Consider the following 14606-nt stretch of genomic DNA (forward strand, 5'->3'; position numbering starts at 1 on the left):
GGCTAATACCAACAGCAGATTTCTTTGAGACACCCAGACACCCGACCTGAATCCAAATGGGATTCCTTGGAGGTAAAATCACCCAGAGGGATACACCAATGCAGAATCTTAACGATGTCAATTAAGTACTACACCAGGGTACGATGGTGGCTTAGTGATTAAGATGTTTGCTTGCTAACCTGGGGGCTCCGTGTTCGATCGCGGTGTTGCTCGAGAAAGTTCATCGGATGGCCTGGAAAGGAACAACGTACATTCGTTTGGGTAGGACGAGGTCCCATGTTGGCGTGCACGTAAAAGAACCCATGACAATGGAATTCGAAATAAGAGTAGGGCGTAGTGTCGCTGTCCGGATAAAATTGAATCACAGCACACTGGATGGCGTATGCCCAACTTCATTAGCCTGGTCGGAGCAGAACAATAGGACGTTCAACCCCATTTCATTTCTTTTTGCTCTATAAGAGGAACGCTAGCTCAGATCCAAAGTCCATCCAGTCAAAGAGGAGGATAGTTCAACAGGTGATCAAGACTAGCAGACACTACACTATATATTGACATTTTTCATTGTTTTCACTGCTCTATTGACAACTTGACCATGAAATGAGATGAGCTGAACTGTGGGATTTCCTATTGATTAGTATTATAGTATCCATGCTGGTTTGCATTTAGTTTCATCAATTTTCCGCCTTTGTTCTTTGCTCCACCTAAAGTTCAGTTTTTTGTCTTTCCTTGCTGATTCAGTGTTCCCTCGAGGCAGTTCAGAAAGATTGAATACCTTTCAGAACGTTAAATAGCTATCATATCTGATTACGATATTGAAATAGGGTGTTGCCATACTTTGTTTGCTGTTTATGAGATTTGTTCGCGAATAAAAACTATATTCCAAAAACTGTGTCAAATTTGATTCCATGGACATACAAGAATTTAATCCGAGGAATTTCTAATCAGTGATGTGGATGATTCCTAGGATATGATCCGGAAACAAATCGTGTGAGATAATAAAACCCCACCGTCTTCAAAAATACCCCAACGTCACATCTCTGTCCCAATTTGTTTTCTTCAAGATAAAAGAAAACATTCAATTGGTTAATTTTTTTAATGCATATTAAATTGTTTAAATCCAGCTTTGTTGTTTTTCAAGTAAATACTGTAACTAAACATATTATTACAGAGCAATATCACAATTTGTATAAATAGTGAACATATATCTACATAACACAATTGATATATATAGTTAATATATATCTATAACATCATTATAGAGTAATATCATAAATGATATTCTTCATCATAATTATAGTTTTTTTTACAAACGGGGTATCAATTACCAATCTATTAATCTATTAAATAAATTATCGACCCACTGGATTCCTTCATTATTATCATTGATATATATATTTGTATTCGAAAATATTAGCACAACCGCAAAGCTGCACTATAATCTTTTACGGTAAACGATGAAAAGTTAAAAGGTCTGGCGACAAGAAACGATTTCAACACTGGTTTAATAACATTTTAACATTTTAAAGTAGTTTTGCTCATTTGGGAAGCTCGTCAGAAAAAAATGGCATTATGCCATAATTCAGAAAGAACCTGTATCGCAATATAAATATCAATAAAGCGAACTATAATAACAATTTAGATTTTAAATTTTTTTGATAAGTTTAAAATTGACTTGGGTAAAACATTTATATCAATAACTAAAATATTCGCTTTAAAAGTTCGGTAAATATTTTCATAAAGTTGTTAATTTTGCTATTTTACGTATCCTGTTGTGTTGTTCTTCCCAGTTTCTTTTTCTCCAGTTTCTCTAATGATTTTATGAACGCAGTTATTCTGTCTTTGTCTTCTGTAATCTAAAAAAAGTGAAAATAAAGACTATTTCTTTCCTGTACATCAGGACGTACATTTCTGATTTTTAACGAATCAAAAAGACGTACTTTTGGCATTTGGTGAATTGGGCAAAACAAACCAACCGTGATACTTTGGTCTGGTTGGGATAACCATATGGCCATTTCTGTTATGTATGAGAGAGGGAAATGTGATTTAACGCCCACTCGACACAAACTAGGTAATATCGGGACAAACACATGGTTTAATTTTATTTCAATAATTCGCTTGCGCGCAGGGGATTTTAGCAGCTGGAGGAAACCGGAGGACCCGGAGAGAACCCACGAAGTTGGACAGGCGACCCTACTCCTTGTTACTTACAACCGGGGAATCGAAACCACGCCAGTTGACTCAATGACAGACCTAATGATATAACGCGCATGCGCTAACCAATCGCTCCCCTCCCCTCCCCATTTCTGTTGTAATTTGTACAACTCAAATTGGGCTATTGCTGTTCGGATAGGGGCGTTATCACCTGCTATTTTTGATTCTGTCATGGTCATCGATTCTTTTAGGCCATTCGTACACGAATAGGTCACGGGCTTGGTCTCATGAGAACGACTTCGCACACTTTTTGTAGGCCGTTCCGACTTTATAATGAACCCTCTACGATTCAAATTTAAATTAAAAAAAAATACATTTATTTATCTATTCCGTTTGAGTTTCTTCTATAGTTAAGGATATGACAGATTATATATCTTCCATTAATAATCAATCTTGATCACTATTAATTTATTAAGCGTATATTTAAAATCAACTTATTCTAATTTGTGACGAAACCGTTTTGGTTATGATATGTATTTCCTAATAAAAAAAACCCGTAAAGTTTTAAAAACTGCTATCGAGAATTGTATTGTTTTAACAAAATTTTAATCAATCTGAACATAAATGGGGTGATAACTCCGAAAATTGCGACTGAAAAACCGAGTTTTACGTGGTTCTTCCTCATAACCAAATGAACAACCTACAATAGACGGGCGGACTGAATAACGACAATAGTCAACCACATTAAAATGCACGCCTATAAAAACGAGGTCCATACCTGGAAGGTTGCTTCCGATAATTTTGCTTTCTTAATAGCTTCGTTATACTTTTGTTTCTCTTTCAGAGCCATGGCCTCAAATTCCAGAGCCTTTCCCTTCTGTGCTCTGGTACAACATGAGAAAGATGATGCTGTAAAATAGAGATCATGTCGAATAACCACAACTCTAACCACCGTTTAAAAATACGGGTCCTGGGAATTGTAACCGAATTGTTATTACAGGGTGCCAAAAGAAATATACATTTTCCATTATTTTTTAGGAAATGGAAACTACGTCTTGAAGAATTGCACCGAAGAAGGATTATTGCTGTCTTAAAGCATAAATACTTACCCGTTTTAGAAGCACCGATTACATAATCCGAGAATATCTGCAAGTCCAATAAAATAATGAATGAAAAATCCCCTAGATATTATATATTATCATACTATTTGGACAATACAGGTTTTAAATTAAACACATTTATATTTATTCTTTTAATTTGATTTTTAGCATTTCGAGTGCTGGAGACCACTACATAAATAATTTGATTATTCTCTTTGATCTGTCTATAACGGTAAAAAAAGTAATTGCCATCTACGGATGCGACATCCACCGGGTGGATCTAAAACAAAATTTGGTTACTGATCTATACATAACTATTTTTAATCGTTAAAGGTTTCTATGGAGATAACTTCAGAACTGTTACATAAGTTTTTTTTCTATATCCGATGTTTATTGCCGTCAGCGTTGTCTATAAAAATGACAATGAGAGGAATCATTTCCTTAACGTTAATAAACCACCTTTATATCTACACTGCTAATGTGTAGAAGAAATAAATCTGGTAGAAGAGTCATCCCTTCTTCTCCTCCAGACATATGCAGCATGTGTAATCTGACGATATAATCTGTTAGATACAAACACGAATCTGTATTGCTGTTTGTTAAAGCCAGCTTAGCTATTTCCATAAATTCTGCCAGCAATACTGCTACATCCTACAAAAATAATAATACTTAATGATATAAAAGTAATAATATTAAATATGAAAAATCGTTTAAAACATTGTTGTCGGGCATCGAAATTTACACTCTCAATTTTATGTCGTCCAAAACATAATTATATTATGCGAATCTTATTTGTACAGAACTGTTTGTACAGTTCTAGTAGCAAATGGATTAACAGCAGCAATGTTAAGCCAGCCAAGAAGATCACGGTATTTAGAAGAATCAATAACTCTACATAACCTGATGAGTGATTCTGACATTTGATAGAGTTTTTTGAATTTTCTAACAATCCCAGACGACGGTCAATTGAGTGACTTCAAAGGTTAACGTATAAAAATGAAAATCATAAGAAAACTTGCACTGTTAGTGGTGTTTCCTCCAAATACTTTCGGTAGACAGTCCTCAATCAGTTCACCCAATTTCTCATTTATTAGGATCTCCGGTTTGTCGGTGACTGTTTTATTCCTTTTACAGCTCACACCAAGCAAAGAAATAACTGAAAAAATATAACACCTCCTTCAATTACTTTGCATTCGCCAATAAAGTTCATTCAAAATAAAAGCGGTTCTTAGCAAATCGTCTGGACCTTAGTAAGTAGGGCAAATTTGAATTGAACGTCAGAATTGTGATTTTTGTATTGGGACATAAATGTTCGATTTATGTGATCCGACTTTATATATTTACCGTTAGATTGATAGTGCCTGGCAGATGGACAAACCCATATTTAACAATAGACGTAAGAAACATAATTATAAAAAATTATGTTCATTATATTTAATAAAGCCATAATTCACAGGATTAAAGGGGGAATACAAAGTGGCATAGCAAATAATTGATCTCTACAAATTTCGTATTATATTACCAAGAAATGTAATAAACATACTGTGAAAAACATATCTTAAAATTCCCAACCAAACATCACGTGATTCAGATAAATTCTAAAAATGAAAGCAAATAATATTATATTTAACCACTGAATAAATAGTTTATCATTTTGATGATCTTAAATGTGTAAATGGCTAGCTAAAGCTCCACAGACAATTAATTCGGTTGACAATCCAACTGCTCCACTAAAATCACAAGGTTGTCACGAAGGTTCCAATGACGGCCGCAACCAATCTGTGAACAGTAAGACCGCAAGACAACCGTGACATGTTGCAGCCGGAGGGAGGGGGAATGGGGTTTAACGTCTACTCGACACAATGTTGCAGCCGAACGATACACAAACATACAGGGATGACATCAGATTCTTTTAATTTTATTTCTTGCGTTTCGTGTGCTGGAGACAACTATATTTATACACTGACTACATAAATAATTTGATTATTCTCTTTGATCTCTGTCTATAACGGTCATAAAGTAATTGCCAACTACAGATGCGACATCCATCGGGTGGATCTAAAACCAAATTTGGTTATTTATTTTTTCAGAACTATTTTAATCGTTAAAGGTTTCTATGGAGATAACTTCAGAACTGTGACAGAAGGTTTATTTTCTATATCAGATTGTTGGTGCATATTTTGGCTAACCTTTCTTAGGATGTCCAATCCAGATATAAATCGAAAAAAGAGTTTGTTTTCTGTAGGCATTTCGCCTTCTTCTTCTTTAGCCCTCGATATTAAATATTTGATTATACTTTCGTGGAATTGTTCGGCTGTAGAACAGCTAAACTGTCCTTTGACAATCTGTAACTCTGCACCACTTATAACAGGCTCAATATGAACATCAAGTACCAGGATTTTAGCAGCCTATAAGGTAACAATAAAACTGTTCGTTTTTTAAAACATTCGAATTATTTACTATAAAACTGATCTGCTGTGGGATCACATTTCTTATAATTTTACTTGACTTCTGTATTCTGTATATCTCGTTAGCTGGAGTTTTCTTGTTTTAGGACGCTATTTTTGTTTGAAAATTACTAAAAAAATTACGACCTGTGAAATTACTACAAAAAATTATATAATCTGTGAAAATGAATTTAGAAAAAAAAGTAAACCTTACAGCCTCGTAATGTGTTGGTTTGGTCTTTTCTTTTTTCTTAACAGGTTCTGGTTCTGGTTGAATCTTTACGGCACTCTTTGATTCTTTCAGTCTTTGCTTCTCTTCCATTCTTTTAATTAACTCCGTCATCTCCTCCTTATCTCCATCAGTCTAAATAATTAAAATAACGAGCCTAAGCCATCGAGATATGAATGACTGGACACGCCCCGTTTAAGCTTTGGTATGTTTCCCACTGACATTTATAAGGGTACCTAACTTTATAAACTACCTTTCCCACTGACATTTATAAGGATAGCTAACTTGTACGCGCCAGCGCCTAAAAAGACTAGTGAATAGATGCTAAAGAGAAATATACCCCCCCCCCCCAAAAAAAAAACCCCAAAACAAAACAAACCCCCCCCCCAAAAAAAAAACAAAAAAACAACACGAAATGTCTTACGTCCAATAAATCTCTAGCTTCTTTCCCACGTTGTATGGCAAGGCTGCAGATACCCTTAAATTCGTACGCTTCGGCCTGTATCTTCAATTTCTGAGCTTGTTGGGCGTGGTCTGGTAAAAATGCTGGGACTTTGTTTTCAGGAAGATAATAAAACAAAAACAAAACAGAAAGCAGTGATACAATGATTAAGAATAACAGAAAATAAATACTATGCAAGGCTGTATGTGCTACATATATGACGAGGTATTCTGGCAAGTTATTTTGACAAATATTGGTTGGTAAATCCTTCCGCCCCACTAAGCCATCTCCGCTAACAGTGCTGTTATTACTAGAAGTTGTATTCTTACAGTTGAATTATATACTTTAAATTACTTTGTGTTATATTACATATTCGACTCACCATTTTTAATTTTGTTCAGAATAAAGTCAGGATATTTCTGAAACAGATTAATTATAAGTCAGTCTGATTAAAATTAGACCTTACGTTTACATTAAAACTATCATCTTTAAAATGTCCGTGTTCAATTGACATGTCCCGGCGCATCATTTAGCCAAGGGAAGGATGATTTTCGTTGTGGAATAATGGTTTTAACTAATTACAATGGCTCTTTCAGTAATGTCGACAGGGATTATAACTAAAACTATTTAAAGAAGCCCAGTAAGATTCACCCGCACAATAAGTTTGGCATGCGAACAAACGAGACCCAAGGTTGGCATACTCCTTTGAATATACCTAATCCCACTTAACACTGCAGTAAAGGAGGCGAATTTCTGTTCCAAATTATGACTGGTCAATACTCCGATTAACAACCAATAGCTAAGTGCGTAACAATATCATTACGCTTTAAACAGAGTTCCAAATTGGACCAAATATGTCTACATAACGTTACGTCATGACTCATGATTTTATTAAGCCTAATTCACCAATGCATAGCAGAATATTGCAGAAAGGCCATCAAAACGGCTACAATGTAAACAAATAATACTTTTACCGTTTTTAATACCTTAAATCACTGTCCAAAGTTTTAGGGAAGACCCCAGATTAAATGAAGGACTGTCACGTTGGTGTACTTAAGAGAGATTTGATTGGAATGGAAGAATAGACACACTCCCTCAAAAGCTCAAGTATCAGAAGCCAATCCAGCAATGACCAGAGAGAGTATCTCGGGCCATTGCTTCAGGAATATAAAGGTTGGCGGCAATGTGAACACATTAACTTTTGGGCGTATGCAAATGATTTAATAAAATAATTATTAAAGGCGAGGGCAGTTGAAAATAATATTTTTATCAGACCATCGTAAATATTCATCATAATTGGTTGCCCCGTATTTAGGAAATCAAGAACCGGATTCACTTACATTTTCATAACAAGTCGATTTAATTGTGGGGCCATGAGAGAATCGAATCATTGTGGCTTTACACATTTCTTACCATTATAGGAAGAGACTGGCATAGCAGTATCAGGAGATCCGTAGCAACGGGATGACATTCAATATACATCAAAGACATTTTACATACATCATCTATCAAGTTTAACAACCTAGTTGTAATGAAATAGGAAGCCGCCACATTACCATCTATATTCGCTGCCTTTGCAATATCGTAAAATTCTTTAAAGATATCCATCTGAAAGATATACCAAATTCAACCATGAATAAAATTGATTGCAACTGGAAATAAACAGATGATGTGTCGAATGGCCTACTTAAATGTTTTGTTGGATTTGAATGTTTTTTTATTTTACAAGAAATACGTTCAGCAGGTTTGGTAATAAGAAGTTAACTTACATATTGCTGTAGCTGTATAACGGTTAGTTTCTCTTTTAATGTATCAATTGTTTTGTCGAACTCAGTCAAGTATATAACTCTTATACGTATCAGTGGTTCACCGTCTTTATCAATTAACACACAAATCGTATCAACCACACTTACAGCTGTAGATTAAATACAAAACAAAATTTTCCTAAATTTCGAAGTCCAAATTTACTTATTGGACCAAAGATATTATACAACTATCGCGACATTTAGCTATAATTTGTTGTTAGTAAGTTAAATAGGTTTGGTAAGCTTACTGTTTATAAGCCACCTAATAACACTTCACATAGCTAACAATATTTCTTGCATTTTTGTCATGTCAGTCAAATCAAAAACAGCGCCAATCCTTCAAGGAAACCAACGCCAGATATTATTTCGATCGATACGATTTTCATATGTAAGAAACTTGCATGAATTGCCGATTTTAATTACTTTCTAACTGACCCCGAAATAACAAACCTTTTATTAACTTGATTGCAGCTAAGATAAAAAAAACATGTTGAAAGTTTAAATTCTGTTGTACTTTTGTTTACATTATCTACCCATTTCTGGTGTGTTTTCTTAACACATTAGCCAACAATGTCTAGGTTACATTTACTGTTGTACTTTTGTATACAGTATAGTTAGCAATTTCGACTGTACTTTTGTTTACATACTGTTGAAATTTTGTATACATTATAGCTAACAATTACTATTGCACGTTTGTATACATGTGCATTATAGCTAACAATTTCTTTTGCATACATTATAGCTTACAATTTCTATTTTAGTTTTGTTTACATTATAGATAACAATTTCTATTGTACTACATATTATAGCTGCCAATTTCTACTGTTGTAGCCAACAAATGCCGTTGTATTTATATAGCTATCAGTTTCAGTTGCATTTTCATGGATCATTTACATTGTATATTACATTTTATGTTGTATTTTTACTATATTTAACAATTTTCGCTGTATTTATGAGATATATTATAGGTAATAATTTATGTTATACTTTTGTTTTCACTTTAGGAATCGTGGTGGATCAGTAAGTAAGACGCTGGTTCACTAACAGGAGGCTCCGGGTGCGTTCAGGACGGAGAGCCTGACAAGGACAGTCACTAGTCGTTCGGATGGGACGAATAACTGAGGTACCCCACATTGGCATAAACGTAAAAGAACCCTTCGAAATAATAGTAGGCTGTAGTGCCGCTGTCCGGGCAAAATGTCTCTTATAGCACGTTGTATCGGTTCAGAAAAGTTGAACGTTAAACTCTATTTCATTTCATTATGTTTACATTTTAGCAATCTATTGCACTTTTGTTTACCTCTAAACACATATCGCATTACAGCAAATAATGAAAGGATATCGTCTGGATGATTCTGAAAAAAAGACCAAAACATTTCGTGAAACACTTGAAACTGAACAGAACATGGTTAAATCCGATTGTTAGCCTTAGTGACCTATTTATCCATCTGATAATGTCCATGCATACTTAAGATCATTTTTACATAATGAATTATGAATGTAATACTACACACATGGGATGATCAAGGGATTGATTTGGTGATTTAAGTGGGTGTGGTGAGAGGGGTGCTTATCTCCCTCTTTAAAGGTATTTTACCGAGTATAATGCAAAAGTCGTTGATCCCTTAAATCATCCCCTGCATGCAAAATATAGCTTCAGCCCATACCTGTGGGAGGCCAGGTTTATTAGAAAGTTTTTTTGGAATACATTGTCGATTATTAACACACTATTGAACGTCAAACTGTTAAAGGTGTGTTGTGTAAGATTGGACAGTTCCCGCTATATTAGCTAAAGTAAAAAAGAAACATATAATGAAACGGGAACATGTTGAAAATTTCAGTCACATTACTTCACTGGGAGCCGAGTTATCGCCGATAGAAGAACAGTGTAGCCTCGATTGTCACTTCTACCGTTGTTGAGATAATAAACAAAGTCACGATTATCCATTTTTAAATTAAATCATTTAATGGCCGAACCGTCCTAATCTACTTAAAATCAGATCCATCCGATGGCATCGAGAGTTGATTATGGTCTTGTACTAATTAATGTCTAATTGGTACTTTATATAACATTAAAGGCCCAAAGAAAGACCTGTAACAGGCAGATTTAGCTCTTGCATAATGCCGTTTAATATAATTGACAATAAATATTATGACCTGGAATGTGAAAAATGCCATACGCTGTGTTAAGAAATCTTTTCCCATTTCCGAATCCAATATCAACACCTCATCCAAATTAGCAGTTAATCTTTCTTGAAATAACTTCCCACTTTCACGATCAAAACAGCCAAGGGTGAGTTTTCTAACAGCTTCACACACTTCTACATTCATATTATCTTGGGCTCTTTGGATAATCACCATTCGTCCATAATGTAGAAATGGATTATCCATGTTTTTCTTTTTGTTCAGGGCTTGTTCTATGAAATAATAATAAAAAAGGTCCAATAGAAATTGGTACATACAAGAAAAAGAAATAGGGTTACGCACACATTAACGTATTCTGAAAAGAAATAAGTATCATTATAGTAATGAAAGCCCCGGCAATGATCAATGTAACGATCATGATAATTTGAGTGTGAAGCAGAATCGGGTGTGGTTAAATTAGATGGGATATAGATAGATAAAGGATAGCACATTTTTTTTATACATCAATATTTCAGCCCGGGCGTATAATGTCGCCACCATGTCCATCGGTCTGGCAACTATTCTCATGTGAACGCAATAGAGGCTACATGTATCAGCATATTATTTTGAGATGGCGAAATGGTATATAAAGAACTATTGATGTTAAAAGTTTTGCAACCTTCATTTCGGAAAGGATGAACCCTGTTGATTTTTAGCATTTAACTATGTTGATCATTAAACGCCATTTAACCATGTAGATCATTAAACGCCATTTTACTCCATTTAATATACATACAAATATATACAGTAGAAATTGACAGCCAATTTTGCTATAAATATTATGTAACTTGTGTGTTATTGTTATGGCAAAATTTTAAATACAGTTTTGTGTATTTCTGTGAGATTTCAAGTTAAATTTCTACTATTAGAATATGTATAACACAACACGTATAGCCCAACCAAAAAATAGTTGCTTTAAGGCGCTTTATAAAACTTAGACATGGAAATTATATTTTTGTTAAAAATAGAGCTACAAAATAAAGATAAATTACACGTGTAGGGTAACACAAATAGATATCGATAAACACATTATAAAACAATTTGATACGATAAAATTGTTTTATAATGTGTTTATCGATACCCATTGCGTTACGGGAAGTGTTCATTAATACATTCGGGCAAAGCGTTATAGAACTATCTGATACATAGGTAAGTATATTTACACCTCTGGTATGTAACTGTGTAACTGTCAAACAACTCTGTGCGTAGTGAAGCGCTTACGCATTTCGGTCGGTGCACTCCCCACAGGGTATGGAACTCCTTCTGTACGCTCTGTGGTATTATTTACAACTAATGAAATCGAGGCACGCGAACTAATTCTGCAATTGACAAAATACATCGAAATACAGTGAATGTGGATACTCGGATAATTTCGGCGAATGTCGAAGCGACATCTGTTACGGATAGAAAGGTCATGTCACGTATTCTCCACCGCGATTTGGGCCCAAGGAAACCAGCTGGTCCGAAGGTCCAGAACAACTTTGTCCGCCCCTGGGCAAAATAATACTGTATAATGGAGGTTGGGCATCAAAATATTTTGTATCTTTCAGAAAATCGGCTCGGCTGTTCCTTGGAAAATTGAGTCTTTAATATTACGTAACAATTCTAATGTGGTGGCAGTGAAGGCGTACTCGGTCCCTAGTCCATTGTAAGCTCGTACTTGTTAATCAAGAATGCAATTAATTCGATATCTTGTCAAGACACTAAACAATTATATGAATTTTCTAAACAGAACTGCTTTACAATGACTTAGTTTATGAAAATGACGTGAAAGATTGAGCTTGGAAGTGGCTGTTCTTCTTACCGTAATTATAAATGATTAACATACCTTATTGTTCTGTACCACACCCAAATTTATTTCAGGAGCCTTCTGACAACTAGTATTTCAGCTGCATTATTTTATAATACTGAGAATGAAAGTAGAGTTTTCCTAGAAAGCACAGGCGCATGTGTGGTTGTTTAGAAATGCAACTACAATATGGAATACCAATGAGGACATAGTCTACACGAAACTCGTGGTCACGGAAGAAAATTATTTCGAAAAAGTAAATGCTTGTGATGGGTGGGGTACGGAATGTAAGGGTACAAAATAGGCTTAAAAATTATTTTGTGACGATATAAGGGAAACAGAAACAACACCTGCACTGTTAATTATTTTAAAAAACCCATACAGACATTTTTAAAAGCTTAAACTGAGAAATAAAGAATGTAAAATGAGTTGAACGTGAACAGATAGGTGGGTAGATATAACAATATGATAGGGGGACCTAGAACAAACTGCAACAGAAATCATTTCTTTGGGAACTGTTCAGGTATGGTCTCTAGTACTCCCATAACAAAAACGGCCATTATCGGTCTTGGGGAAATTTGCATAAATAACTTAATTCCAAAATGGCCGCCAGTGGACTAGAAAATCGACGAAATCTCCGAAAAAGTTGGCTTTAGTGCAACTAAATGTGTTACCGACCTATAGGAAATCGATACTCCCGAGTTCAAAATTGCCAACATTTTTTTCCTACGACCTTATCGTAACCAAAGCCCTATATAAGGAAAGTTACGACAACTCATTTCCAGGCGCCATTTTGGATCCCAACTATGACGCCACAGAAACCATGGCGTCATACAGCTTTACTTATCATTACAAAACGTTTTATTTACTTCATGCAGCATTATATAGGTGGGGAAAGATATAACGTTTTACCTTAAACAAATTGCACCAATGCAGTTTGGTTCAATGATAAATATGTCAGACAAAATTATACTCAAAATCGGTCGAATTTGGCCAAGGTAAAATGACGTAATCAACATAATTCAATATGGCGACATCTCGTAATCAATGTGTTTCAGTGGTGGAAGAATAAATAATTTTTAAATTCCTCAAACACAGAACGATTATGCAAGCCAAATGTGCCGAAAAGTCGAATTTGACAAATATCAATTAAAAAATTGTATTTTTCATATGGTGCCGAGCAGTTCTTTCAAAGTGGCTGCCAAATTTGGTAATATAATGCAATTCAAAAAAACCCCAACATAAATGTAATAAAAGGGCAGCGATAATTTCGTAAGATATGACTTTTGCTATGACTTTTATATGGTTTTCGATGTCCGAATTAAAAGATAAATTTCTAAAATCCAAAATGGCAGCAACACAAATCGGCAGATGTTAATTTAATCGTCATTTTTCCTTGTTGGATATTACTTGTAACATGTCATTTACACGGTTCTCGATGTCGCCGGGTTCAATACTGATCTCAAAAATGACTCCATGATGGCAGAAATTCAAATTTGCGGAATTTGGTTATATATGTGTTTTGGAGTTGTTGGTACAACTCTGATCTCAAAAATAAATTTCGAGATTTCTTGATGGTAGAAATTCAAAATGGTCGGCAAAATGAAATCTAAATTGGTGCTATTTTAATTAACCTCATTTTTTTCCGTTGGATATGTCTTATATGTGGATTTGGTAGTTTTTAGGGTTACTGAAATAAATGTTGGGTTCAAAACTTAATTTCAAATAGGATTGTCACCCACCAAGTTTGTGCGTAAGCTAGAAACATCAGGACAAATTACAGAAATCATCTTTTACGGTCAGTTTTGTAAAAGCAAGGACAGAACCTCACCGGACTACTGTACTACTGGGGTAATCACAAGTGCCGGTCGTGAAATGAATAACAAACAGAAATGAAACTGCAGTAACTATCGGTCTTGATGTTACCAGAGACGGACCGGGAGTCGAGGGTCTCTAAATCACGATGCACCCTGTAGTTCGGATATAGACTCTAAACTATGATGTGCACTGTAGTTCGTATTGATTCTCCAAATCATGATGTATCCTGTAGTTCGTATTGAGTCTTTAAACTATGATGTACCCTGTAATTCGGATAGAGTCGCTCTAAACAACCATGTACCCTATAGTTCGGATGTACTCTGTAGTTAAGATAGAGTTTCTAAACCATGTTTATACTGTAGTTCGTATGCACTATAGTTTTGTAAATAGGAGGTCGATCATCACATAAATATGAATTGTGCGATATGTTAATCCCAAAATGACATAGTTTTTCTTAAATGATATATTGTTAACACGCTTTAAATATCTGGATGTGATAGACTTGGTGTAGAAAATTCTAGATACATTAAAATATTGGCAACAGGAGGGATTTCTTGCTATGACTTGTTTGTGGTATAGGACGGAATTTATTGTTTTATTAATTGTAATCACAATGTTACACACTAAATTATACCCCTCTC

At 34.9% G+C, this 14606-nt stretch overlaps 1 protein-coding gene across 2 annotated transcripts; it reads right to left on the reverse strand.

Moving 5' to 3' along the window:
• Positions 1-1084: 1084 nt before the first annotated feature.
• Positions 1085-12324, reverse strand: LOC126818968 (uncharacterized). 2 transcript variants are annotated; one of them, XM_050546690.2, is made up of 15 exons: positions 12187-12324; positions 10332-10591; positions 9475-9529; positions 8139-8284; positions 7783-7977; positions 6752-6788; positions 6352-6479; positions 5913-6062; positions 5441-5659; positions 4795-4849; positions 4271-4407; positions 3711-3902; positions 3261-3297; positions 2930-3060; positions 1085-1853 (listed from the first exon to the last, which is right to left on the reverse strand). In XM_050546690.2, the coding sequence occupies exons 2-15, from the start codon at positions 10563-10565 to the stop codon at positions 1758-1760; spliced, it is 1812 nt and encodes a 603-aa protein (XP_050402647.1). In that variant the 5' UTR covers positions 10566-10591; positions 12187-12324; the 3' UTR covers positions 1085-1757. The 2 variants fall into 2 exon arrangements, with proteins under 2 accessions (XP_050402647.1, XP_050402648.1); XM_050546691.2 differs by lacking the exon at positions 4795-4849.
• Between the last annotated feature and the right edge of the window lie 2282 nt (positions 12325-14606).

This window comes from Patella vulgata, chromosome 4 (genome assembly GCF_932274485.2).
Source record: "Patella vulgata chromosome 4, xgPatVulg1.2, whole genome shotgun sequence".
Lineage (NCBI taxonomy): Eukaryota > Metazoa > Mollusca > Gastropoda > Patellidae > Patella > Patella vulgata.

What these genes read in the sequence shown, in the direction of transcription:
- LOC126818968 (XM_050546690.2), bottom strand. Translation starts at nt 10,565, where the DNA reads ATGGATAATCCATTTCTACATTATGGACGAATGGTGATTATCCAAAGA. An exon ending in GCCAGTCTCTTCCTATAATG is followed by an intron (nt 6,789 to 7,782) that starts GTAAGAAATGTG and finishes AATCTGTTTCAG; the next exon opens with AAATATCCTGACTTTATTCT. An exon ending in TCTGAACAAAATTAAAAATG is followed by an intron (nt 6,480 to 6,751) that starts GTGAGTCGAATA and finishes CTGAAAACAAAG; the next exon opens with TCCCAGCATTTTTACCAGAC.